This window comes from Ambystoma mexicanum, chromosome 8 (assembly GCF_040938575.1).
Source record: "Ambystoma mexicanum isolate Mex_15411 chromosome 8, UKY_AmexF1_1, whole genome shotgun sequence".
Lineage (NCBI taxonomy): Eukaryota > Metazoa > Chordata > Amphibia > Caudata > Ambystomatidae > Ambystoma > Ambystoma mexicanum.
Window position 1 is genome coordinate 353682032 of NC_090929.1, and position 27225 is coordinate 353709256.

The window sequence follows — 27225 nt, forward strand, 5'->3', positions numbered from 1 at the left end:
AACAAGAGTCTCATGAAGGACATATTAAGGATGGATACCCTTTTACAGATATTCCGGGCTCTAGAGGATTGGCTGGTGTCATTAGACCTTCAGGATACTTACTTGCATGTGCCGATACATCCTAAGCACAAGAAATACCAGAGTTTCATGATCAGAAGTGCATTCGGACCCACCTCCACACTGAGGGTCTTGTTAGTAGTGGCAACCAGTCTGAGAAGGGACGGAATTCATGTCTTCCCTTACCTGCACAAACTGGCCTTCTCCCTCAACTTCAAGAAGTCCCAGATGACACTTTTACAAATGCTCCAGTTCATCAGAGTAGTCCTGAACTCATCCAAGGAGAAGGCTCCTCCCCCTCAGCCCCCGAGGACAGTGCTGCCAACATCCAGCAGATGGTCACCAAATTCCAGAGCGCTCAAACCTTACCTGCCATGGATTTTCTAAAGTTGCTGAGTCTCATGGCATCCTGCATTTGTCTGGTGCCAGAGGACAGACTGAGAATGAGATCCCTTCAATAGACTCTCAGATCACAGTTCTCGGGCTACTCGGTTGCGTAAACACACAATCCTTGATATCTCACCAACTTCAAAACACTCTGCGCCAACTGTAGGATTCTGAATCCTGGGGCCAAAGCTGCTTACTACTCCACCACCATTGAGGCAGCCTCTGACAAGAGGAAAGCCATCTTTGAATTAGTAAAGCATTGTACCAAACACTCACCTGACCCCGAGGTGCAAGCAACTCAGGAAAAATGCAACAGAATCAACTATTTATTCAGAAAATAGACAACATTTGATAGATCATCAAATCGCGCTCCCACTGCATTATGCCCCCTGCACTCTAGCACGCACAATGCTCCTCTGGACTGAATTCTCTCTGCTCTCTCCTCCAGACCTCCTAAAAACAATCGCGCTCTCAAACCTATTTCCTACTCTGATGATATCATCCCGGCCTCCCTCATTCAACAATTGATGGTACTGGTGCTCCCTCACAGAACGGTAATTCCCAGACACCCTCAAGACTAGTCTTAAAAGACCTATTTTGAAAAAAACGACACTAGACCCAGACAACCTGTCCAAATACGACCCATTACAAACCTCCCATTTATTGGCAAAATCTTGGAAAAAGTAGTTGCTACACAACTACTTGCCAGAATCAATCAACTGCACCGCTTAAATGGCTATAAATTGGGGTCCATCCCAAGTGTACCATCAAGGCAGCCACCATCTTGGTTGGTGTATGAATCCCTCCAAAATAATGGATAAGAATGACACATGCCTCCTCATCCTCCTTTACCTGCCAACTGCATTTGACAGAGTCGATCACTGTATTCTCATCTCCCTCCTTGCAGACATGATGGGATTCTCTGGCACTGTCTTGAATTGGTTTACCTCCTACCTGTCAGCAGACACCATGTTGTCCAGATGAACACATTGCCTTCTATCGATTCCCAGTCTCCTGCGGAGTCCCCCAGGGCTCCACCCTCTCACTGATCCTTTTTAACCTTTACATGGAGCTTCTGGGTACAGTCCTCTAAACACCTCGATTATAGCTATCCTCCAATGTTTTTGTATTTATTTATTTATATACAGGTGGAACAATGCTTTTTTGATCACAAAATAACGTACAATATATAGGAAATCCGATTTGATGGGAAGCAGTGAGCTTCTTACAATGGAGTGAGTTTGAGTGACATTCGGACCAGGTTGTGGAGGGGAGTAAATGGAAAAGTCACCAGGGACAATACTTAAGTGTACATACATAGATTAAGGACAACCAACATTGGACATTTTTAAGTGCAGGTAGGCGTAACGGCCAGCTGTGCTCTGGATATGACCATGATGTGTGAAGGGCTAGAGTGGAGGCAGACGAAGTGAGGGACAGAGTTAATACTCAGTTGTGCATGAGAATAATTAGCCCACAGGACATCATTTGTCTCCACGATTACCTAGCCATCATACAGCCCTGGATGTTGGCTGCCTACTTCAAACTTAACCCAGCTAATACCGAATTCATCCCCATCAGCCCCCTGCTAAACAACAACTTGTCCAACACTGGCTCAATTATATTCACATAGAAGGATTTAACCTGCAACTCTCTGATTCATCAAAATCCTTAGGCTTCACCATTGACAACAGCCTGTCCTTCCAGAAACACATAGCCAAGAAGGTCCAAACAGCCTGGCTCCAAATCTCCACCCTTTGCCAAATCAAACCTGTCCTGATCATGACGGACAATACTGTGGCCATGGACTACCTCAACAAGAGAGGGGGTGTAGGGTAACTATCACTGTGCAGAGAGACAATGCAACTCTGGGCATCACAAAGGCAAATCTCCTTGTCAGCAGTTCATCTGGCTGGGAAGGAGAACACAACCTGAGCAGACAGTGTTTGGTCTCCCATGAGTGTGAGCTATGCCAGGAATACCTTGGAGAGTTGTTCTCCCTCTGGGGAACCCCTCAGGTGGATTGGTTTGCATCCAGATCCAATAGGTGGGAGCTGTCCTTCTCCAGGGACTTTTCCCAAGCAGAGCACTGTTAGACATATTCATAGTGGACTAGAAATTTCCCCTGCTAAAGGCGTCCCATCAATCACCATCATACCACATCTCATCAGGAGGTTGAGGAATTTCAGTGCAACCATGATCCTGATAACCCCGGATTGGGCCAGGAGAACATGGTACCTGGTCCTTCTAGACTTGGCCATCTGCCCTCGACTGCGTTTCCCAAACAGAACAAACCTGCTCTTGCGAGGAGGAGGTTTGATCCTCCATCCAAATGCCCTCATTCTCCATGGATGGCTACTGAAAGAATGGGGTACAAAGATTGAGATCTTCCCAAAGACATCATGGAGGTTTTGCTCACAGTAAGAAGGCCAGCAACAAAGGCTCATTATCGCTGCTGATAGAAAATATTTTGCAGCTGGTGTAGAGCCAAGGATGTGGATCCTTTATCATGTGACATTGCTGCTCTATTCTCTTTCCAGTTACACCTTGCAAAGCAAGGACTTCAGGTGGCTACGGCAAAAGGGTACATGGTACTTGGGAGCAATCTCTATTTTTAAAAGAGGAGAACACAAAGGCTCCTATTTTACTGTGCATCTAGTCCTGCAGTTCTTGAAAGACCGGGTAAACACTCCCCACCCCTCCCCGACATCCTTTGTGGTATCGACGTGGGACTTGAACTTAATATGAACATTCTTGATGGGTTCACCATTTGAACCAATGCACTCTTGCCCACTCTGGCATCTCTCCTGGAAGACAGGCTTTCTGTGTTAGGGAGAATTCTCTGTTAAGGCTAATTTCCCAAACCTAGTGAGTCCCCCAGCAGCTCTGCTGGATTTTTGGGGTTTATTTATTTCTCCTGCTAAGAGTGAGACTCTCTTTCTCCCACTCTTAGGCATGATTTGAGAATGTCCTTTGACTGTGAATGTTTTTTTATGGGCAATGGGGTCTTTTACTCCATAGGGCTTCATGTGTTTTTGGTATGTGTGTTACACAGCACCCTCAGTGCAGTAACACAGGGGTGTTATTGTGACCCCCAAACATAGACTCCATACCCTGGGACTGACTACTGTCTCCCAGGGCATGTAAAGTCACCATTGGCTTTAATAGTCTCAAATTGTGAACAAAACCAGTACAAACCATCATATTGTGGAAGTACTGGAAGGGGGTAATTAGATTACCCCTGGGTCCGTTTGCAAGGGGGCACTGTGCAGTCCCCCCTTGTCGAGTTTCTAGCTGGTGGCAGTGGTTACCACGCGAAATATTCCCACCGGAATATTCCCTATGGGATTTTCCCATTGATTTTAAACGCACCACTTTTTGGTGCAATGTTAAGGATACCGCCGGTTTATTTATTTAATATTAATTCACCAGTCGGGTCTTTTTGCCAGGGCTCGGTTTTAAAATGGTGTTTGTGTTCGTCTCTGAAACTCTAACCCAAGTCGAGCCCTTTGTTCCACTTTTTGGCGGGCTTCTGCACAGAAGCCCTCCAAATGGTGCCACTCTGGGGTCTACAGGATGTGTGGGAGGGGGAATAGGCACCCTGGACTGCATTGCCTGAGAAACTCAAGTCGCACTCTTGTTTGATTGGCCCAGTGGTGAGCCGCCTGGCTCACCACTTAGCATGTTTGAGTGACAGCTAGGCTGTTGAATGGAGGTTTTTCTGCATAAAAGCAGGGCTTTGGGGACTGGAACTTCAGAAGTCGCCACAGGACCTAAAGAATCCGAAGAGGGGAGAAGCTGAGCCATCTACAACGACGACACCACCGGTGGAGCCCTGCTGTAACAAACTCACCACTTCCCCAACGACAGAGGAGATCTTCTTCCAGGAGAGTCTTGTTCCCTTTGAGCTGGTGGGACCAACCAGTTTGCCTTTTTCGCCTTCCAGGACGTCTCATGGTCGAATCGCCCGTGCCAAGCACCCCGGCGGCCGGATAGCCACGCTTCACCACTGACCGCGAACAAAAGGGATGCACCTTTTAATCAGGAACTCCGTGGCTGGTTTCATCCCTGGCAGTGCAACGACTTCCAGTTTTCTTCCTCGTCGAGATCATCTCTTCCTCTGGTCGAAGCCACGACTTGCACCCGCTGCTAGGAACAACTGCCACCGCTGGAGCTTTCTCACCATTTGAGGTACTGTGTCCCGCCTGGCCTCCCTTGCAACGGACTGTCCAAGGTGTCCTGTAAATCCTTGACTTTCCAGACCTTCTAACTTTGCCTTTCTGAACTGGTCCGACCTCTTTTTGACATTTTATGCAAAGACTTTGAGTGCATTTCCACTGTGTGATCTTGGGCACATCCATCCTTGCTCTCTCTATGAGTGGGCCTGGCCTATGAACTTTGGCTCTACAGTAGACCCTGCCTTTCCTGACTTGCTGTGGTTTCTTAAAAGTGTTGGTACTGTGTTATTTCCATGCTCTGCCTTTTCTCTCCCTTTTTAACGAATTATTGGAGTGCCATCTAGGTTACGTGCTCCCCTCTGTTTTGCTAATAAGTGGTGTTTTAACCTAGACTTGTCGAATAATTGATTAGGGAGGTGTATATACTTATAGTGACTGTGTTTGAACTTGCTTGATATATTAGTGCCAGTGTATTTTCATAAAGTGTGTTTTAAATAAATAATTATATACTTTTAATACCAAAGCTCTGATCAGTGTTTGCTTGTTCTACTGTATTGTTAGCCCTATTGTGTATGCTCTATATACTGCCCTACTCTTCTTGAGAGAAGTCTGACTGCTCAGCCACAGCTACCAGGTAAATCTGGGTGGTGCAGACTGCTACCAATTGGGTTTACTGCTTACTCCTGTAGTTTTAATGTTTTTTCAGTGGTCCCTAAGGGAACTGCACAGGATTCTGCCTAACATTCTGGATGCCATCATGTCAGCGTACAGAGTGAGTGAGCTACAAGCTCATTCATATAAGCCATCTTTCACCATCTTCACAAGAGACAATGAGACCCTAAGAGTTTGTCCGTCCTTCCTCCTGAAGGTAGTGTCAGAATTTCACTTAAGGCAAAACATTAATCTACCTGCTTTTCACCCTCCTCCTCATCCTTCTAAAGAAGAGTCGAGGCTACACAGATTGCACCCTAAAATGGGAAAGGTAATTACTAAACAAACCATTTCCAGATGGATTGTACTGGCAATTTTGGAGTACTATGATACATGGAGAAATTAGTCCGGAATGGTTAAGAGTGCATTCCACTCGAGGAATAGCATCTTCCTCAGCTCTACAGAGAGGAGTCCTTACCATGGACATTTTCCAAGCCGGATGTGATCATCCCTCCACACGTCTGATGAGCATTATTGCCTGGACACCCGGGATGGTCAGAATCCTTGATTCTGCAGTGCGGTCTTACAAAATGCTTTGTGAGGAGATTGCAACGGGAGTCGCTTTTTTCCCCTCCTACAAAAGGAAAAGTAATACTATGAGAGTCTATCTAAGATGAGGAATCTGTGGGAGGACACAATCCATTAGAAGAACAAATGGCCTAGACAGTCTGAACTGCAGGAGTACCTCCTAGGAAAAAAGAAGTAACCAACCCACACCCCCAGCTAGAATTACCCTCATCTGTATTCAATAAAAAGGGAGACCTCCCAGGGTTAGGTGCGTATAAAAAGTAAGCAGAGCTACAGAAGTGTGTGGTAGTCCAGCAATGTTCATTTGGAGACGGCTGAAGAAGAGGGTAGAAGGAGCTGGAGAAGGAGACCGCTCCAGATCCATCTGCATTCTTCTCCAGCTCGAGAGATCCATAAGACTGAAGAGCGAAGCATCCCGGAGGTTGGGGTGAGATGGAGAGAGGCTAGAGCAGAAACACGGGGATTTGGGCAGAGAAGGTCCAGGAGGCTTTGTGACGGGGACCCAGGAGACTATGGAGGCTGGGGAAAGAAAGTCCCAGGAGTTGTGATAGGCAGTGAGAGAGACCCAGTGCGATGGGGAGCGAGAGAGACCCAGTGAGTTGGGGAGTGAGAGGGACGCAGTGGGTTGGGGAACGAGAGGGACACAGTGGGTTGGGGAACGAGAGGGACCCAGAGGGCATTTGAGTGAGAGAGACTGAGGTGACTGGGGAGCAAGAGAGACCCAGAGGGCCGGGGAGCGAGAGAGACCTAGAGGGCCGTGGAGCGAAAGAGACCTAGGGGCTGGGGAGCAAGAGGGACCCAGGGGGGTTGAGAGTGAAGAGGCTTGCGAAAGCATGACCCGGGAGGCTTTGTGGAGAGAGCGACACAGGAGTATTTGGGAGAGAAAAACCCAGGATGTTGGAAGTGATAGATTACAAAGCTACCTCTAGATTCAGAGGTGCCTAAGGAGGAGGTGGTGAAGGGAATCAAAGGAGGAGACAACAATGAAAAAGCCAGCCCTTAATCAAGTTACCTAAGAAGGAGGTGCTTAATGCGTGAGTGGTGTACAGTGAGTGGGCAATTAAAGAGAAGGGACATCGAAGAGGATAGATGGAATGGAGACATACTAGGAGGAAGGAAAATAGAAGATCAGATGGAGAATAGAATAGCAAAAGGAGGAAGAGGAGAATTAAGAAAAACACAACAGGGAGCCTGGGTGGGTGAATGAATAAGATGATGTGAAGCATTGAGGAGGTCCAAAGAGTTTTAGGGTGGGCACAGCTTTGTTTTAATAAATTCAATCTAATCAAGCAATAAATCGAGAGTATATCTTGGAGCACACCTTGTTGCCTTGGCACAAGGTCAGTGTACACAAATCAAAATAAGAACCAGAACCATATCTGCTTCTGAGTGTGCTCACTCCCTGTCCTCCCGGAGTAACTCGTAACTTTGGGTCAAAAGTTACATTTTCATAAATCCATAAACAAACTTCAACCCAGTCTGTGTTGTGGTGAATCCACCTTCATGTTTTAAACTTGTAATAATTGAGGCATAAAGTGTGCCTGGCTGTTCAGTGGCAAAATTATAGATGCCGATGCATTTCAGACAAAGTCCATCGTCAGGGCTTTAGGGCACTAATTAGCAGTTTACATAATCATCGTCCACATGATAGTGTATACAAAGCAGACATTTAACCATCCATTACATAATCAGCTGTCATATTTGAGCAAATTGCAATGCGAATAATACAACACAACCAAACAAATTCAAACAAAAATTTTGCCCATACCAATGGTCCACCGTTTGTATAGTTGTAATGAAGATCAAGACGTAAATAAGCCAAGATAAAAACAAAATAGGGCAAGAGTAAGCATACAGTTAACCGTTGTTGTACTTTTAAGCCATTGTAGACATTACTGTGGAAGGACAGTACCTGAATCAGTTGTCATTTTGTGTAACTGTATTTCATCTTGAGCGTGGCATGCATCTAAGTAAAATTGGAGATGGCATGTATTACACGTGCTTCTGCCTCTAGTCATCTCTATAAATACTTGTATCTGGAACGACGCCTACCTGCGAGTCTTCTCCGTGCTTGTATACTTAGGGAATCACGCTCTGTGAAAACACAAGATGCGTGATAGCTGTTGTCACTATTTGTGTTCCTTTAACATAAACAGTACATCCTTATTGCTGAATAATAACGTGCGCCCATATGGTAGTAAAGTTGTGCTTACCTTAGTTATGTCTTAAACATAGCCAACGCACGACGCTCTAAAGAGCCGCCGGACAGTTCACTGATTGCTAATATAATGGTTTACTCTGGTATCCTGGCAACGAACGCATGCACGTTAGCGACAGTCTGACCCGAATTCACAGGAATCATGTCGTTACAGCGGTCTGTCTATATTTATTAAGTGGTCTCAATCCGCTGGTGTCCATATAAATGAAGTAAAAATAATAATAAAGATTGGATACGCAAGTTCTTACCTATCGTAACACTATACCCTCGCGCATGCACAGTATTCGTTCCTTTGCCTTCTGTTTCAGCATAGCTAATAGCTTGCGTCAATGTGATTATACATGCGCGGTGGGAGTATCTTCATTGTATATAGTTATTGAACGCAGAAAGCGGTGTGAGGCACAGAAAGGTGTCATTGCCTCACGTCCCACAGGGCCCCAAGGGGCACAGCTGTGGGTGGCTTTTTGCACTTCTGATGTATATCACCTTATGTGGTATATCTGTATGTCTGTACCATGTGCGGACACACAGAGTACCAAGTGCTCAGTTTAAGATTACTATACATGTAGTACTGATAGCATATGGAAAGCTGAATTCAACTTCTGCTCATATGATCTCACATTGCAACTCGTGTGATCTTCTGAGTGTGCTGGAAATCCCCTTGTTCCGAGCCTCCTCATTGGTTGGGCCTCCTCATTGCACCCCACCCCCACCTGCTGAGAAGGCCACTGTAAGATTAGATGAAGGTAAAGGAGATTGGTTATATTTTATATGTTAGCCGTAGCATGTACATGTGATCTTTAAGTAGTGTGGGCATTCATGTGTATCACTCATCTCGTCATGCAACTCTTCTCTAATGCAAGGGTTATTGATTTGCCTAGCTTATTCAGCCACCTTTGCTAGACATGTCAGGCGCGTGCAATCTTTGATGTGGCATTTGTCATCATTGTGTTCCTTAATTATTATCATTATTATCAAGTGTTTGGTGTCGGATGTTTTCCCTGTGATGCAATTTGGTAACTACTTTCTTCTTGCTACCAGTTGAGATGTCAGAGGCTGCTGGAGTATCAACTCCCAGTGCACCAGAACTGGATGTCTTACCTGCTGAAAATCTGAGCCCTGTTTCTCCTGCCACTCCACCGGCACAAGCGGAAGAAAGAAATTCAGAGTGTGTGGTTTGCATGGAGCATGTGGTAAGTATTTTGAGAATATGTATCCATATACCCAATTTAAAAAGTATACATCTCACAGAAATCTTGACTTAAGGTATTGCAATCATTAATGTTATGTCCCAATGGCTGAGGCATAATCTTGTTTGAACCTACTTCCTCTTCCATGTTACTTTGTGTTACACTTTTTCCACTGCGATGCCTTTATTACCTATAATAACCGTAGTATTAGTAGATGCACTCCAATCCAGTAAAGCAGTCTTAACTGACACCATTCACTGTATCGCTATAGCAGAGAGCATCAGAAAGTGAGAAAACAATCCATTTTGGTGCGTGTTTTGAAACCAACATTTCATGGAATCCTTCCTCCCACGGATTCTCATCTGATATTCGACCTCCATTGTAGCTGATATTCAGAAAGTTTTCCACCACTTGGGGGCATTGTGCAGCTCCGTGCCAGCTCTGGCTGACACATCTAAGCACCCCCCAACTGGACATCACCTCTAGGAGCCAGTATTTATGGAGTCGCTGCACCCCAAGACCTCTGCTTCTTTTTTACTCGCACTCTGTGTGAGTTTTGTGAAAATACCTACTCCCATGAAGCCTTGTGCGGACTGGTTGGCAGATGTCAGTTTTTGACACCTACATGATCTGTCTTTACTGTTTGATGGAGAAGCACGACCCCCAAAAACTGTGGGTTGTGTCAGTCAATGCATCCAAAGTCTTTCTGAGAACAGGCAGCAAAACTCTTCAACTTTTTTCCACAAGGAAAAGTTGATATGATATGTTGTTCAAGGTCACAGCACGCAAAGCAGAGGTCAGAAGACCAGTCCCCAGCCCAAAAGAAGACGACGCACCGCAAGAGGTCACATTCACCAAGCAATTTCCCTCTGCACCACTCTTCTTCCTCTTCGAAGAAGAGGCGTCACCACTCCATGGACTCCAACTGAAGCAGCTCCACAGGTACCATTTCCCATCCAATCCTCATGCTTTCAATTTAAAGATGCCTGAAATCTTTGCTGCACCTTCAGAGCCCCCATGCTTGAGCAAGCCAGAAGCAATCCTGTGAAGGGCTGCAATCGCAAGGCTAAGGTCTCATCCCGGGCCCTTGTGGGCGAGAATCTGTCCCTGTGCCGGCCCCCTACACCTCAGCGTCGTCAGCACTGTTCGGTGCCAACGGCATCAGAGATCCTCTCGTGTATGCTCCCCTCGGGAGCGTTCATGTCCAAGATGTGAGAAATCTTCAATAGAGGGGATTAAAATGGATTGCATTCTCCAACAGATTCCTCATTTTAATAATTATCCCCTCAGCGTCAGCTGCTCTGAAAATGTCTATAGCAGGCACAGTGCAGCTCAATGTCGGCTCCTGAACCTCATGCCTCGACCATGCCACTCCTAGACTCTGGATGTCATGTCAGCGATCCTACTTTTCTGATGTTTGTTAATCTGCTTAGAATCACATGCTGTGCATATGGTCCGACATCCAGTGGTAACCGCAGAGTATTGCATCTTGTCTTTCGGGAATCGAAAGGGGACGCCGACATGGGCATGCCTGTAACACTATCCCGACATGACGTGTAGTGTACCCAAGATCCCTCACGCATCGAGGTCCCTCAGATTGTTTTTTTCCGCCCAGCATACTGGTCGCCTTGATGCAGAGCTCGTCAAAGACTTTGCTTATTGTCCCATCGACCTTTGGTCGAATAATTATATAAAATAATCAAATCACCCTATCCGTCCCTTATTTCGACGGCTGTTACAGACCTCTGCCAAAGACCTTCAGAACTCCACGGACGGGGATCCAGTCGGCACTAACGGCCACGTGGCCGGGCCTCCGCCGGCCTATACAGTAGGGAGAGTGGGGTCGGGGTGGACATTTCGTTACAAACTGAGAATGCCTTTCCCTTTTCTTCCTCTTTCCCTTTCGGTCTTCGTCGCTCTACCCATCCTCAGCTATGGAGTGGACTCCATTTAGGTTTTGCCCTCTGTGTAAGAGCAAATTCCCTTGGAAAGATAAGCACAGACGGTGTAACCGGTGCTTGCCCCTCGATCACAACGAAGAAGGATGTGCGGCTTGTAAACTCCTCCGTCCTAAGACATTAAAGGAACGTAGAGTCAAGACGTGGGCGGCCTACGATATGTCGAAGGCTGAATTTTCTCCCGCTGCCGCAGCCACCGAATGTGACCATGGCTTAGGCACTTCTATGGGGTCGTCACACTGCGGCGACAAAGTCGAACATGTACACAGCACAAAGCACACAACCCCAAGTCAATCTTCGGCTACGTCGAAGAAGACTTCCGCGCCAACGGGTACACCGGAAGCTCCGGCGGCAACTGCCGACCGTCGGGAACGGCAGCCCTCGCCGCAGCCGCATATGCGCCTAGCGACCGGGCCATCGAAAACAAAGGACGCTACCCCTAACATATCAGGTTCCATCGAGACGCATCGCAAGAAGGCGCACGGCAACAATAGGGTTCCGGTTCCCCTGAAGAAGGCAGTCGCAGAAGACAAGGACCCAGCACTGCCGAAGAAGGCAGTCGCTGAGGACAAAGCTCCGGCACCGCTGAAGAGGACCCCCTCACAATCGCTGGCTGAAGCTACGCGGCTCCCATCTGCGGAGGTCGTCGCCGACAGTTTAGCTAGGGTTGTGGCCACCGATCCTCAGAAGTGGCAGGCTGGGGATACTCCGCGGCCTATGGAAAAGGCCAAGGATCCACCGAGGTCCATGGGTTGGCCTAAGGGGGTACCGGAATCCCACCCATAAGTCTAAAGAGAAGCACAGAGACGTCTCACCTCTGTCGGTACCTCAAGAGGAGTTCTTCGAGGGTGAAGAAGGGCTGTCCTCGACGATGAGACAAAAATCTCGATGCTTTTCAACGGATGAACGCGTTCAAGACCCTTTTCCACCTCTAGACCATTCTAGGTCCTCTGTTTGGACTTGAGAGAAGTTTGAGAACTGCATGGAAAAGCTGGACAGGTTTGTTTCCCGTTCAGAACAACCCACACCAAGGAGGCCAAGGGATGAGAGCCCTGTGGACCCCAAAACTAAATTTCCAAGGCTTTTTAACCCCTCTTTAGAAGAGGATATGTACAACTACGACCTAACTGAGGATGACATTCCTGAGGAATTAATCAACCCTGAGGACATGCAGGATCACATAGAGGGCTGGGAGGAAAACCCAGATGTGGGTGACCCTCAACCATGGCAGCCCCGGATCTTCAAGATCCTGATGCCTTGTCTATGGATTCTCCCCAGTCCACCCCCACTAAGCAACAACCCTCGCCAGTGGATGATCAATTGACTTTTAACGTAATGTTGCGTAAAGCAGCTGATTACTTTAAACTTTAAGATTGCTACAGATGAAGCGGTCCCCGAAGCGGACTTCGTGGAGGACATCCTCAAGGAGAAACCGCCAGCCAGCCAGGCTATTCCTCTCCTCAATTCAATTTAGGAACGTCTGGCACCCTCCTTATCAACACCTGCTCTCACAAGAGGTGTCAACCCACGAATAGAAAAACTCATTCGTCCTTCTCCATCACACCCTCTGTATATCAGAGGTCATTCCATCCCAGACTCCCTGGTGGTGACTACTACACGAAAGAGCGCAGGGGTCCCTTTGTCAACCGGCGAGGCACCCCCTGATAAGGAAGGTAAATGACTCTACACCCTTGGGAAAAGGATCACGGTCGCAGCAGAGTTCTCAACGTGCATTGCCAACAACACAACCTTGTTGGCCAGCTACGCCAATGCCCAGTGGGCCTTACTACAGGAAGGCATACAGGAGGTTCCCGAACCCCTACGTACTCGTCTCCTCACCACTGTCACTGAGGGCAGACAGGTGAACTAGAGCATTCTTAAGAATACTTTGGATTCTGCAGAAACGGATGGTCGATCCCTGGCTCAGGGCGCACTCCTGAAGAGACCTGTGTGGCTACGGAACTCTGGATTCAAGCCAGAGACGCAAGCGTCACTGATAAACCCGTGGAAGAATCCAACCTGGGAAGGCGGTCGATGAGGCCCTCGAGACCGCAAAAAAGGAGCATGACACCCTAAAAACACTGGACCAAATTACACAAAGACACTCTACAAGACGAGGATCTGGGTCCTGTAAGTGACTTCAATTCAGCACTCCAACTAAGACAATGCCTAGTCTGGGATGCCCAATGGAAGCCCTTATTTATATATTTTTTTATGTCAAAGTTCTTAAATCTGGATGATGAACCCTTATATAACGCCCCTCTCTTTGAATCCCCCTGACCTCACTGAGCCAAGAAGTAGGTTTGTTTTTCAAATTAAATTTATTTGAAGAATTAAACAAAATATATATATCACACTTTTATGAATAAAATAATATTTGAATAGCACACTTATGAATATGGACGGTAATCAACAATGGGTAATATTACAAAATTGACACTCTTTAATCACTTAGGAGTATGAATATGGAAGATACTGTAGCAGAGAATAATTTATGTAATTCAAGGAAATGCAATAATGGGAAAGAATGCAACACAGAAATAAACTTGATATGATTTAAACAAAAGATAAATATGGTCACTTTTTCACCGGTGACTACTCACTCCCCCCCCATGCAATATGAAGAGATGGAAATGAGGGCACACAGGTTTCAGGGATACAATCAAGAATGCAGTTCGATTCCAGTTCCCCTCAGATACAATCAAGAATGCAGTTCGATTCCAGTTCCCCCCAGCAAGCTTAGAGAGACACAGGAATGATTTTAAAACACAGGTCAAAACGCTTTGGAATGTGATTGCAATGGATGGAAAAATATGCTAAATTGATTTTAATTCACTAAAGAGATTCAGGATGAGTGATAGTTACTTTAGATTAGTTCAGGTCAACACTAGCAATGATTCATGAATGATTATCAGGTTGGAAACAAATCTAAGCAGTCGAAAGCAAGTAGCAGCTATTTTAACAGGTGGTGAAATTGAGCTACATTGCAATTCGCTGCACTTTTTCCGCGTGCGTAAATCGCGATTACGGAAAGACTATAAGGAATTGGAATGTCGTTTTAGGTTTGTTGGAACGCTGAGGATTTCGCTTCTAGGACATGCGGATCAAAAGATACGGACGTTTTTGTGAAGGTACATTTTCAGAAATAAAGTCAAGGTTTCAGAAATGACAGAAGCGCTTTACAGATTTGGAATCACAGGATGGACACAAAACTCTAAATGCAGTTCTGGAGAGGTTGAAATGAATGGAAGAGGATTACTTTAAACTAAGAGATTGATTCTGTACAGTTCTAGAATAGATACTCACTCCTAGTTTTGGAATGGAATGGAATGGAAATGGGCCTCGTCACCAATCTGGTCAGGTTTGGACTTCACTCGCCACCAGACGGTCTCAGGCACAGGTTCTACTCACAGCACGGCCTCTGGTCGGGGTCTGACGGGTTCTGGATACAGCACTGCTTTCTGGGGCTGGACCTCGGTCCTAGAACAGGGTTCTTGGCTAGAATAGAACAGCTCAGCCCGGCTGTTGAATGTGAAAATCAGGTTGCTAAAGTTATGAGGCCTGCTGAGAAGGATTCAGCTTGTGAATTAGGCCTTTGCTTCAAAGTTCTGGATTCTGGATTCTGGAGCTTGGTTCTAGAGTCTGGTCTCTGGATCTGTCTGGAGTCTGGAGATTGTCTGGATCTGGTCCGGCAGAGTGCTTCACGGGAATCGGTTGAAGTGGAAAAGTGAGTGTGTCCTTGCCTGTCCTAAGCAGTCTCTTTTTATGTGTTTTCTAAGTGGGTGGGAAGGCTGATTCTACATGCCCAACCCCCTAAGGATTTGATAGGTTAGAGGATTCCCTGTGACCTGACTGGAGAAAGGATTAGCGTGTCAGAATGAGTCGGAGTGATGCTGTGTTTTACAATCTATTGAAGAAATTACCCTTTGCTTTTACTTAGAAAATCAATTTTTCATACAAACATGTTTCCCAGATACACAAGTTGTTCATACTACATATACACTTCACCGATGAATTAAGGCAGGTCTCGTTCAAGCCCCATGTTCCTACGAGCTTGGGTTCAGAAATGACGACTTATTTTCGTTTTTGGTGAATTTCCCAATATTGGTTCTGCACCAAATTTTTCACAGACATACACACCCTTTCTGAGCATATTACTGTAAATTATTACGTTTCTAGCATAAACACTCTATCTACAATATTAATAAATCCCAGGGTTTGGTCTCAGAACACCCCACAGCGTCCAGCTTAGTCTTAAATTGTGGGTGGATTTGTCATTTTAAGAATCTCAAAGTTGTACATTTTTGTCAGCTTGGAACACTTGGTAAATTCCAATTTTATAAAACATATATTTGCTCTCAATTGAATTGACATCTCATTCTGGTCCGCCCCCTGAGCTTGGTGAGTCAGATGGTCACATGGCCTGTCCCTCCCAGAGCAGTTGTTTGACCAGGCACACCCAAATCAGCATATTCTATTCAGCTGCAAGAATCCATTCTCTTTTTCCTGCCAGCAGGGGACATCTCCTCCCTTTTAATCAACATGTCCAAGCAACATCCTCTCCTGTTGCTGGGAAGGCCCCAGGTGTGAAGGATTCCCAGGGACAGAAGGAAGCTTCTTTTGTCCAGGGGGGAGGTGTGGACTCTGTTTGATCCCAGTGTGGGAACACATTTTAACTCTGCAACCAATGTCTACAATTTGTCTTTTTCTTACAATATAACCCACATTTTTAATACAATCATTAAACAATTGCTTCCTTCAAGTCATTTCAGAATATAGTTTTAAATTGTCTCTACTCCTTAGGCTGCTGATGGCAAGTATTCCTTGGCATAGTTTGGTGTTCCATGTTTAACTTTCACAAAGAAATGGTTTAAAATGCCAGCTTTCTGGTATAGGTGAGCAACGGTACTACACCCATTTTTGACAGCTGTCTTTACATCAATATCTTTCAAAAGGGGATTTTACTTGATAGCATATGATTCTTGCTGACATTGTATTGATGTGGATTCCTGCAGTAGAATAATGTGGAACACCCAACAAGAAGGTTGGATCTTTTTGGCGATTTGTGTGCCATGATTTTAGCACATTTTTTGACAATCAAGAAAATGAATTCCCAAACAGCTCTGGGTTGCTTTTGGCAATCAGTATTGCTATTTCCAAATGGTTTCAGGATAATGTGTGGGTAGCCCAATGGTGGTTTTTGGCAGTGATCTCCTGTGCTCACTAATATAGGCAAAAGTGGGTGGCAGCCTATTTTTTTGGTTTTCACTGCGCATTTTCTGGTGATCTCTGGCAAGCAGCATGCTTTCCAGTGGCCATTCTGATGTTTCTGCTGCCAGCAATGCACAGTACTGTTGCAGGGCTCAGATGAGTGGGTTGCGACATCCCACAGTCCAAAGGGGCTTTTTCGTGGCCAACGCTTCCCTCAACAGCAATATTCCTCGGAAAACAATTGGAAGTCTACACAGGGAAATAGCGGATACACCACCCTGTATCCCCAAAGGGGTCAGCGTTGTAGCAAAGGAAGAGGCTGGAACTCTACCCCCAGAGGCTCCCCGGCCTCAGTGTAACGCTCACCTGATTCTCGCAGAGGCGCCGGTCTTGACTGGGCGACTACCGTATCTTCAAAGGTGATGTGTAGCACCCGGTTGGCTCTTTGGGCTGGACCTCTGTGCACTGTATGCCTGACGTGTAGAGTAAGATGTCTGCAGATAGAAAATATGGGGTTAATGAACTGGGGTTATTGGGGTGTCCCTATCTCTTTCCTCTTCTCCTCTCCTGTAGACCCCCAAAGGTTAACGCTCTCACCTTAGGTAAGTGAATGCCGAGCTCTCCATCTGCCTCGGGGCAGGGTGCTGTAACCAGTTTCTTCACTGGATAGGTAGCGCAGGCCTCTTGACTTCAGAGGACTGCTGTCCGTCGTTTACTGCACGAACGGTAAGTTTCGAGTCATTCAAATGTCTTTAAAGTTTTTAGTAATGATGTCTCTTGTTTTGCAGGGTGCCGGCAATGGCGGATGACGGGCTGAAGTGAGTTGAAGATGGAGCCCGTGTGATGAATAGAAGCGCCTGGAAGCACGTAAGTAAGCGCTTGTTGCCTGCTTCACTATGCGCTCTAACTGTCTTTTTATTTTGCAGGTACGAGTTCGGAGCGGCTGCAGGGTGCCGGAATACCCACTGTATTAGATGTGGAAAGGAGTCATGGCACGTGAGTATTAAAGTTCCCCAATGTCTTTAAACGCACCTTGTTTTGTCTTTCAGATGCGGGATGCAGCGCCGAAGAGTAGGTAAGCCTTTGCCTTTCAGATGCCGGAATGCTAACCTGTTCTTTCTTGTCTTTATAGGTGTTGCTGAAGACTGGATTCAGGATGGTAAGCCTTTGCCTTTCAGATGCCGGAATGCTAACCTGTTCTTTCTTGTCTTTATAGGTGTTGCTGAAGACTGGATTCAGGATGGTAAGCCTTTTTCCTTAGGCCCAGGACCAGATGCAGAAGACACGATGAGCGTTCTGCTGCAGAGGTTGCAGAATAACGCAAAGCAAGATTCATCCACCGGGTGTGGTTTAAATAGCCTCCTGTAGTGCTTAGGTGTCTCCTTCCACAGCCACGCCTAAGTAAGAAAAGAGTTCCTGGTAAGAAAAGAGTTCCTGCCTTCCAGAAGAGTTCCAGTGTTCTGAATCTAGGGAGTGGCTCCAGCCCCACCCAACAGGAAAAGTAGTTCCAAACAGAAGAGGATCAGAGGCTCAACTGGCAGGCAAGTAAGCAGCATGGTCTGCTGAAGGTAAGTCCACCCAAGCATTATGAGCCCGGCGCTTCCAGCGCTGGGACTGGGCATATTTATGAGCCTGGTGCCACTGGCGCCAGGACTGGGTCCAAAAGGTCCCAATTGGGACTGGTTGGCACTCGGAACCTGGGTTATGGATCTGCTTCCAAGGGAGTTGGGAAAACCCTGACCTTTTGGAAGCAGAGATCATGACAGTACCCCCCCTCAAGGCCCCTCCCAAACCGGGCTTCTCCGGGGGTTTTGGCTTGTCAGGAAATGTTCGGTGAAATCTTTTGATTAGGCGAGGAGCGTGGACATATTCAGCAGGTTCCCAGGATCTCTCTTGGGGGCCGTAGCCTTTCCAGTCAATTAGGTAGAATAGTTTAGATTTGGAGATCTTGGAGTCCAGAATGCTTTTGACTTCAAACTCGAGTTCTCCATCCACTAGGATAGGTTTTGGAGATTTGGTTAGTCGGGTTTGAGGTTGCACGGGTTTTAATAGAGAGACGTGGAAGACCGGATGTATCTTCATGTGCGGGGGCAAGTCCAACTTGACCGCTACTGGGTTTACTATGGTAGTGATGGAATAGGGACCAAGGTATCTTGGGTTGAATGTGCGTGGCCCTTTTAGAGGTAGATATTTGGTGGATAACCAGACTTGATCCCCTACTTGATAGTGAGGGGCTTCCTTCCGATGTTGATCTGCTCCTTTCTTGTATTGTTCTTTAGCCCTTTGAAGGTGAGAAACAGCTTCCTTAAAGGCTTGGGTGATTGTAGAATGCAGGTAGTCTACTGCTGGTGTTTCAAGATCTTGGAGGGGATCCAACTCCGAGGTTCGAGGGTGACTGCCGTACAAAAGAAAAAACGGGGTTTTCCCAGTTCCCGAATGGACAGAGTTATTGTAGGCATACTCGGCTATCCAAAGGATATCTTTCCAAGTTTTTTCAGTTTGTTGCAGCATGCAGCGTAAATACTGTTCCAGAGTTTGATTGGTCCTCTCGGTTTGTCCGTCGGTCTGAGGGTGGTGACTGGTCGATAGTCTCACATCAATTTGAGCCGACCGACAGCAACTTCGCCAAAAATGAGAAATAAATTGACTACCTCGGTCCAAAATTAGAACCGAAGGAAAACCGTGCAGGCGGACGATGTTTTCGAGAAATTCTCGGGCCAGAGTTGCTGCTGTCGGCAAGCCTTTGAGCGGAATGAAATGCGCCATCTTGGAGAATAAGTCCACGATTACTAGAATCGTATTGTATCCGGAGCATGGAGGTAGATCGGTGATGAAGTCCATAGAAAGCGTATGCCAAGGGCGAGGTGGGATGTCAATAGGGCGTAAGAGGCCTGCTGGTCTTTCCTTTTGACTCTTGTTTTGGGCGCATACTCCACATGACATTATAAAGTCTCTGATATCTTTTTTCCAAGACGGCCACCAGAAGTAGCGCTTGATCTTTTCTGAGGTCTTGGCTATACCGGGATGACCTTCCATTAAAGAGTCGTGATAACAAGAGATTACTTTTTTCTGTAAATCTGTGCTGGGTAGGTATAATCGTTCTTGGAAATACAATAAGTTGTCCTTTACTGCAAAGTCCTTTCCCTGCAGATGCCAATTCTGTATGTCTGCTGGAGTTACAAGTTGCCTGGCTTTATCCTTAACTTCCTCTATGGATTCTGTGGCGATTACACCCAGAATTCTTTGTTCGGGAATGATTGGTACAGGTTTAGGGTTGACCAAGTGTTCTTCCACTCCCATCCGAGAAAGGGCATCGGCTTTACCGTTCTTTGTACCAGGTCGATAGGTAATTATGAAGTCAAACTCGGCAAAGAATAATGCCCAACGGAGTTGTCTAGAGGATTGGGCTTTTGCGGTCTTCAAATATTGCAGGTTTCGGTGATCCGTAATCACAGTAACGGTGTGTCGGGCCCCCAGCAGATAATGCCGCCAAGCCTTAAAGGCAGACTTGATAGCCAGAAGTTCCTTGTCAGTAATCGTGTAATTGATTTCAGGAGGCGAGAATTTGCGGGACCAAAATGCCACGGGATGCAACTGATTGGTTACCGGGTCCTTTTGTGATAGAACTGCCCCCATGGCAAGGCTTGAAGCATCAGTTTCCACGATGTAGGGGAGTTCGGGGCGAGGGTGTTTTAAGATTGGTGCAGAGATAAATTTAGTCTTCAAATCCTGGAAAGCTTGTTCCGCCTCGGTAGACCATTCAAAACGTTTGTTTTTCTTTAACAAGGCAGTGATGGGCTGGACTATTCGAGAGAATTCGGGGATAAACCTGCGGTAAAAGTTAGCGAAGCCTAACATGCTTTGCACACCTTTTACGGAGGATGGTGATGGCCATTTGAGAACTGCATCGACCTTCTTTGAATCCATACGCACTCCGCCAGGTGATAATATGAATCCCAAGAATTCAACTTCAGTCACGTTGAAAACACATTTTTCCAACTTAGCGAAAAGTTTGTGTTGACGCAATCTTTCGAGGACCATTTTCACGTGTTTCCGATGTTCAGATTCCGATGAAGAATAAACGAGGATGTCGTCAATGTAAACAACAACACATACATCTATGAGCTCTCTGAGGACATCGTTCATAAAATATTGAAAGGCGGCCGGGGCATTGCAAAGTCCGAAGGGCATGACCTGATATTCAAATAGCCCATACTTGGTGCGGAAGGCCGTCTTCCATTCATCGCCCTCTTTTACTCGTACCAAGTGGTAAGCTCCTCTAAGATCCAGCTTTGTATATATGCATGCTTTTCTGACTTGGTCCAGGAGTTCAGGGATCAAAGGTAACGGATATCTATTCTTAACGGTGATCTGGTTCAGGGAGCGATAATCGATACAAGTTCTAAGCTCTCCTTCCTTTTTTGGAACGAAGAACAAAGCTGAAGAAGCAGGGGACTTGGAAGGACGAATAAACCCATTTGCCAGGTATTGATCCAGGTATTGTCGAAGGTGAAGGTTCTCAGGCTCGGTGAGGGCATAAATTCTACTACAAGGAGGAGTAGATCCAGGTATCAGGTCTATCTGGCAGTCATAAGACCTATGAGGAGGTAGAGAGTTAGCCTGATCCTTCCGGAAAACATCTTGGTATTCTAGGTATTCGGGAGGTAACTGGGGAGTCTCTGAAGAAATTGCGGCCAGTGCAACACCAGGTGGAGGGTGACAAGTAGAGACACATTCTGGAAACTGGACCGTTCTTGCTCGCCAATCGATCAGAGGATTGTGTTTCTCTAACCAAGGTATTCCTAGAATAATCTGAAACTGAGGGGCCTTGATCACATCGAACACGATCTTCTCATGGTGTCCATCTTGACTTACTAGCGTCACCTCTTGAGTGGTATGCGTTACTGGCCCGGAGGCTATCTCCGTTCCATCCACCGTAGTAATGACGTCCTTTACAGCCTTGGGACAAAGAGTTAGATTCATCCTCAAAACCATTTCATGATCCACATAATTGCCGATGGCACCGCTGTCGACGTAAGCTTCAATTGCATGTAATCGATCCGGATTATCAGGGCTAATGAGGACCATAGGTATCACGAAATGCGAGGTCACGGAACTGGTTTTCACGCTCGGCAAGAGGACCTCTATTCTTGTCGGGCGAGGTCGTTTCCCTGCTCAGAGTTTGTAACTTTGGTAACTGCAGCTCCTACTGCCTTCTTGGCAGGTTTCACCGGACAGTCTCGAAGAAAGTGTCCTGAGTTTCCGCAATATAGGCATAATTGCAACTGTTTCCTCCTTTCCCGCTCCCTTTGTGTTAGAGGACCTTTCAGACCCCCTATTTGCATGGGTTCCCCGGAGTCTACTCCTTTGGAAGGAGTTGGCGGTTTGGAAAATACTCAAGCATCAAACTTGGAACGATCGGCCTTCCTGTTCTGCAGCCTGTGATCTATTTGAACGACCAAGTCTATATAATCCGAACAGTCTTGTGGGGGATTCACTACTTGGGCTAAAACGTCTTTGAGCTCTCCACGTAGACCTCTATAAAACAGCGTAATCCTTTTGTCCTCAGGCCATTGAGTTTCCACTATTAGCCTATTGAAAGATGCAATATAAGCCAAAAGGTCTTGATTACCCTGTCGCAATGAAAGAAGCTCATTGTCCAAGGCCTGCCTCTGTGAATGTCTTGCGAACAGTTTCTCCATACTAAGCTGAAAGGCTTGAAAATCATGGAGAACCGGATCATCTTGATTAACTAGAGGGATGGACCAGTCTGCCGCATTGCCACTAAGGTATGAAAGTACAAAAGCTACTTTTGCTTGATCAGTTGGAAAGGCTGCTGGCCGGCATAAGAAGTGCAACCGGCACTGATTGATAAATACTGCAAACCTCTTTGGGTCACCAGAAAATCGTTCGGGCGGAGCCAGAGGTACATTCCCAGGTAGGTTGATCTGCACTGGATTCATAGAGGATGTTGAAGGAAGATTTGCCCCTGATGCGGGTAACGGGGTCTGTCCGGCTTGTGACTGTAGCACTTGTCTAGCAAGATTGTCTGTTCTCTCCTTGGAAATAATTAGTTCCCTTCTTAGAGCATTCGTTTCCTGACGAGCTGCATGCACTTCTGCCCTTAGTTCCCCAAGTAACCGGGCTAGGGGGGTCAGTATCCGAGGTTTCCATAGCGCCTGGGCGAGAGTTTTGCGGTCGGCTTTGCGTTCTGTAACGCTCACCTGATTCTCGCAGAGGCGCCGGTCTTGACTGGGCGACTACCGTATCTTCAAAGGTGATGTGTAGCACCCGGTTGGCTCTTTGGGCTGGACCTCTGTGCACTGTATGCCTGACGTGTAGAGTAAGATGTCTGCAGATAGAAAATATGGGGTTAATGAACTGGGGTTATTGGGGTGTCCCTATCTCTTTCCTCTTCTCCTCTCCTGTAGACCCCCAAAGGTTAACGCTCTCACCTTAGGTAAGTGAATGCCGAGCTCTCCATCTGCCTCGGGGCAGGGTGCTGTAACCAGTTTCTTCACTGGATAGGTAGCGCAGGCCTCTTGACTTCAGAGGACTGCTGTCCGTCGTTTACTGCACGAACTGTAAGTTTCGAGTCATTCAAATGTCTTTAAAGTCTTTAGTAATGATGTCTCTTGTTTTGCAGGGTGCCGGCAATGGCGGATGACGGGCTGAAGTGAGTTGAAGATGGAGCCCGTGTGATGAATAGAAGCGCCTGGAAGCACGTAAGTAAGCGCTTGTTGCCTGCTTCACTATGCGCTCTAACTGTCTTTTTATTTTGCAGGTACGAGTTCGGAGCGGCTGCAGGGTGCCGGAATACCCACTGGATTAGATGTGGAAAGGAGTCATGGCACGTGAGTATTAAAGTTCCCCAATGTCTTTAAACGCACCTTGTTTTGTCTTTCAGATGCGGGATGCAGCGCCGAAGAGTAGGTAAGCCTTTGCCTTTCAGATGCCGGAATGCTAACCTGTTCTTTCTTGTCTTTATAGGTGTTGCTGAAGACTGGATTCAGGATGGTAAGCCTTTGCCTTTCAGATGCCGGAATGCTAACCTGTTCTTTCTTGTCTTTATAGGTGTTGCTGAAGACTGGATTCAGGATGGTAAGCCTTTTTCCTTAGGCCCAGGACCGGATGCAGAAGACACGATGAGCGTTCTGCTGCAGAGGTTGCAGAATAACGCAAAGCAAGATTCATCCACCGGGTGTGGTTTAAATAGCCTCCTGTAGTGCTTAGGTGTCTCCTTCCACAGCCACGCCTAAGTAAGAAAAGAGTTCCTGGTAAGAAAAGAGTTCCTGCCTTCCAGAAGAGTTCCAGTGTTCTGAATCTAGGGAGTGGCTCCAGCCCCACCCAACAGGAAAAGTAGTTCCAAACAGAAGAGGATCAGAGGCTCAACTGGCAGGCAAGTAAGCAGCATGGTCTGCTGAAGGTAAGTCCACCCAAGCATTATGAGCCCGGCGCTTCCAGCGCTGGGACTGGGCATATTTATGAGCCTGGTGCCACTGGCGCCAGGACTGGGTCCAAAAGGTCCCAATTGGGACTGGTTGGCACTCGGAACCTGGGTTATGGATCTGCTTCCAAGGGAGTTGGGAAAACCCTGACCTTTTGGAAGCAGAGATCATGACACTCAGGTTCGAAATGACCCAAAGATTCGGGTCCCCTCCCTTGCCTCCCCGGTTGGGGGCCGGCCAACATCGTTTCTTCAGGCATGGGAGGGAATAACTACAGACCAGTGGGTGCTAAAGACTGTGGGCCACGGGTACTGTATAGAGTCCAACGGTCCCCACCATTCAGACCTCCACGAGCTAGACGACTGACACCAGATCATCTTCGCATTCTTCTTCAGGAAGTCGAGACACTACAGGAGAAAGGAGCCATAGAAATCGTACCTCTGTCACAGGTAAAAGAAGGTATTTATTCAGTGTACTTCCTTGTACCCAAAAAGGATCTAACCATGCGCCCTGTTTTAGATCTGCGCCCAGCAAACAAATTTGTAAAGCCACAAAAGTTCTGCATGGTCACTCTGCAGGAAGTATTTCCACTGCTATCACAGGGAGATTACATGGCAACACGGGACATGAAAGATGCATACTTTCATATTTCAATGTTGCCAGCGCACAGAAAATACCTCAGATTTATGATACAAGACAAGCATTATCAGTTCAAAGTACTACCCTTCGGCATAGCATCTGCACCAAGGGTATTTACAAAAGTACTAGCGGTGGCAGCAGCACATCCAACCACATAAACCTGTTGGAATTGTTGGCAGTGTTCAAAGCGCTAAAAGCTTTCCAGACACAACTGCAGGGGAAGACAATCCTGATCTTCACAGACAGCACCACAGCCATGTACTAGCTGAACAAACAAGGGGTCACCCATTTTCCAGGCTGTCCAAACTGTCCCAGAACATTTGGAAGTGGGCTCTCAAACGCAACATGTTCCTGTTATCACAACATGTTCCAAGGGAACTCAATCTTCTGGCAGACGTACTCAGCAGAGACTTTCTGTAGCCCAGGGATTACGAATAGCGATTACACAGAGACATCATCTCCAACGTTTTTGCAGAATGGGGCTTCCCAGAGATAGATCTGTTTGCAACTCTGGAGAACGCTCAATGCCAAGATTACGCCTCCAGGTAACCCCAGAACCGTTCCAAGGGGAACGGACTCTGGATAACATGGTCAGGGAAATTTGTCTACGCTTTCCCCCCCCCCCACCCCCCCCGACGCCCCTTCTCAACAAGATCGTGCACAAGATGCACCAGGAACCAGTCACGATGATACTGGTGGCCCCCATGTGGGCCTGCTAACCCTGGTTCGCTCATCTGATGGAGATGTCCCTGTCTACTCCAGTCAAACTGCCTTGCCCGTACAACATGTTGTCGCAAGACAGACGGGAGACGCTTCACCCATGCCCGCAGACATTGAACTTAGCGGCCCGGCTCCTGAGGACATAGAGTTTGGACATCTGCAACTCCCTCAAGCGTATGGACATTCTCAGGGAGGCAAGAAAACCGAACACCAGATACTGCTATTCCAGTAAATGGAAACGGTTTGTCATCTGGTGCAACTCAAAGAGCATTAACCCGATTAACTGCTCTCCCACACACATTGTTTTATACCTAACACATTTACTTGACTTAGTCCTGGTCTTTAACTCCATAAAGGTGCACCTAGCTGTGCTTTCAGCACAACAGAAAGTGTCATGGTGGAAGATACCAGTTATTAAAGCTTTCATGGAGGGAGTGAAGATAATTCACCCTCCCATTTCTAACCCAGTTCCCGGATGGGACCTAAACACAAGGCAAGTCTTAAAGACCTCACCTGTAAGACTGCTTTTTTGATAGCTATTACATCCATTAGGAGGGTAAGTGAACTACAAGCGCTGTCGATCCTAGATTCCTTTGTAACAGTTCACAAAGATAAGGTGGTTCTGCGCACTCACCATAGGTTTGCGCCTAAATTCATTTCCAAGTTCCATGTGAACCAGTCAATAGAACTACCAACGTTCTTTCAAAATCCTTCAAGCATGGGAGAAAGAACCCTGCACACACTGGATGTACGCAGAGCTGTCATGGGAAGAACTCGACCACTTAGAAAGACGCAGTCTCCAAATCCACTATGTCTAGATGGATTGTCAAATGCATTACACTCTGCTACACTCTTGCTAAAAGAGAGTTGCCCTTCAAGCCTAGAGCACATTCCACTCGAGGCACTGGGGCGTCCATAGCATTCATTGCAAATGTTCCCCTTGAATCTGTTTGCAAAGCGGCAACCTGGATTTCTGTACACACCTTTACAAACACTATTGCCTAGACACTCATTCTAGGTCTGATTCTCAGGTGGGACAGGCAGTACTAAGACATCTTTTCACTACTATTCCTTCTCACAACCCACCTCCAAATCCAGGTACTGCTCGCTAGTCTATGCACAGCATGTGATTCTAAGCAGATTAACAAACATCAGAAGACATGCATTACTTACCGGAAAAGCATTTCTGATGGTTGTATCTGCTTAGATTCACATGCGCCCACCCTTCCTCCCCGCTCGGATGGAAGGAACATAGACGTTTTACCACTTTCTCTCTCTTTTCTGTACTCACTCACGATAGCCATAAGGCTCCCTCTTGGCAGAAAAAATACAATCGGTGGGTCCTCGACGCGCAAGGGATCTTGGGTACACTACACGTCACGTAGGGATAGTGTTACAGGCACGCCCATGTCGCTGTCCCCTTTCGATTCTCGAAAGACAAGATGCGGTTACCACTGGATGTCGGACCATATGCACAGCATGTTAATCTAAGCAGATACAACCATCAGAAACGCTTTTACGGTAAGTAATACATGTCATGTCGGTTACTATGTCTCCTTACCTCAGTTCCTTTTTTCCACATGATCAGCACGCTGTTCGAAATACAGCTCAAAATCTTTTCAATTACAACAGTGACAGAATGTCATGGCCCAAGCCTTAGGGATTCAAATGCTGCAGGGACTGTCACTTGAAGATGTCCCTCACAGAACCACACAAAATGGGTCTATGGTACCTGGGAGTGGAACACAACACTGTGCAATGTGGTTCCTGTAAGTTGATGAACCCAAAGTTTGAAAAGTGCTCGGGAGGCCTCCATCAAAGTCGCTAGCTAGATTGGTTACTAAGTCCTTAGGTCCAGATGTCAAGGGTTCTACTCCTGAGAAAAAAGACCAGCAGAGTAGGTACTCATAAAAAATCTAAGAAACTGTTGCACTCCCATCACTCTTCCTTCTCGTTCTCTGATAAAAAGAAGAAACGCAG

At 46.7% G+C, this 27225-nt stretch overlaps 1 protein-coding gene across 3 annotated transcripts in view; it reads left to right on the top strand.

The window, feature by feature from the left end:
• The window catches only part of LRSAM1 (leucine rich repeat and sterile alpha motif containing 1), a 3131994-nt gene that overhangs the window by 3018285 nt on the left and 86484 nt on the right, over positions 1 to 27225 (top strand). For all 3 annotated transcript variants that reach the window (XM_069609805.1, XM_069609807.1, XM_069609806.1), the window contains one exon: positions 9121 to 9272. In XM_069609805.1, the coding sequence (XP_069465906.1) occupies positions 9121 to 9272 (152 nt within the window). The remainder of the gene's footprint in view (positions 1 to 9120; positions 9273 to 27225) is intronic.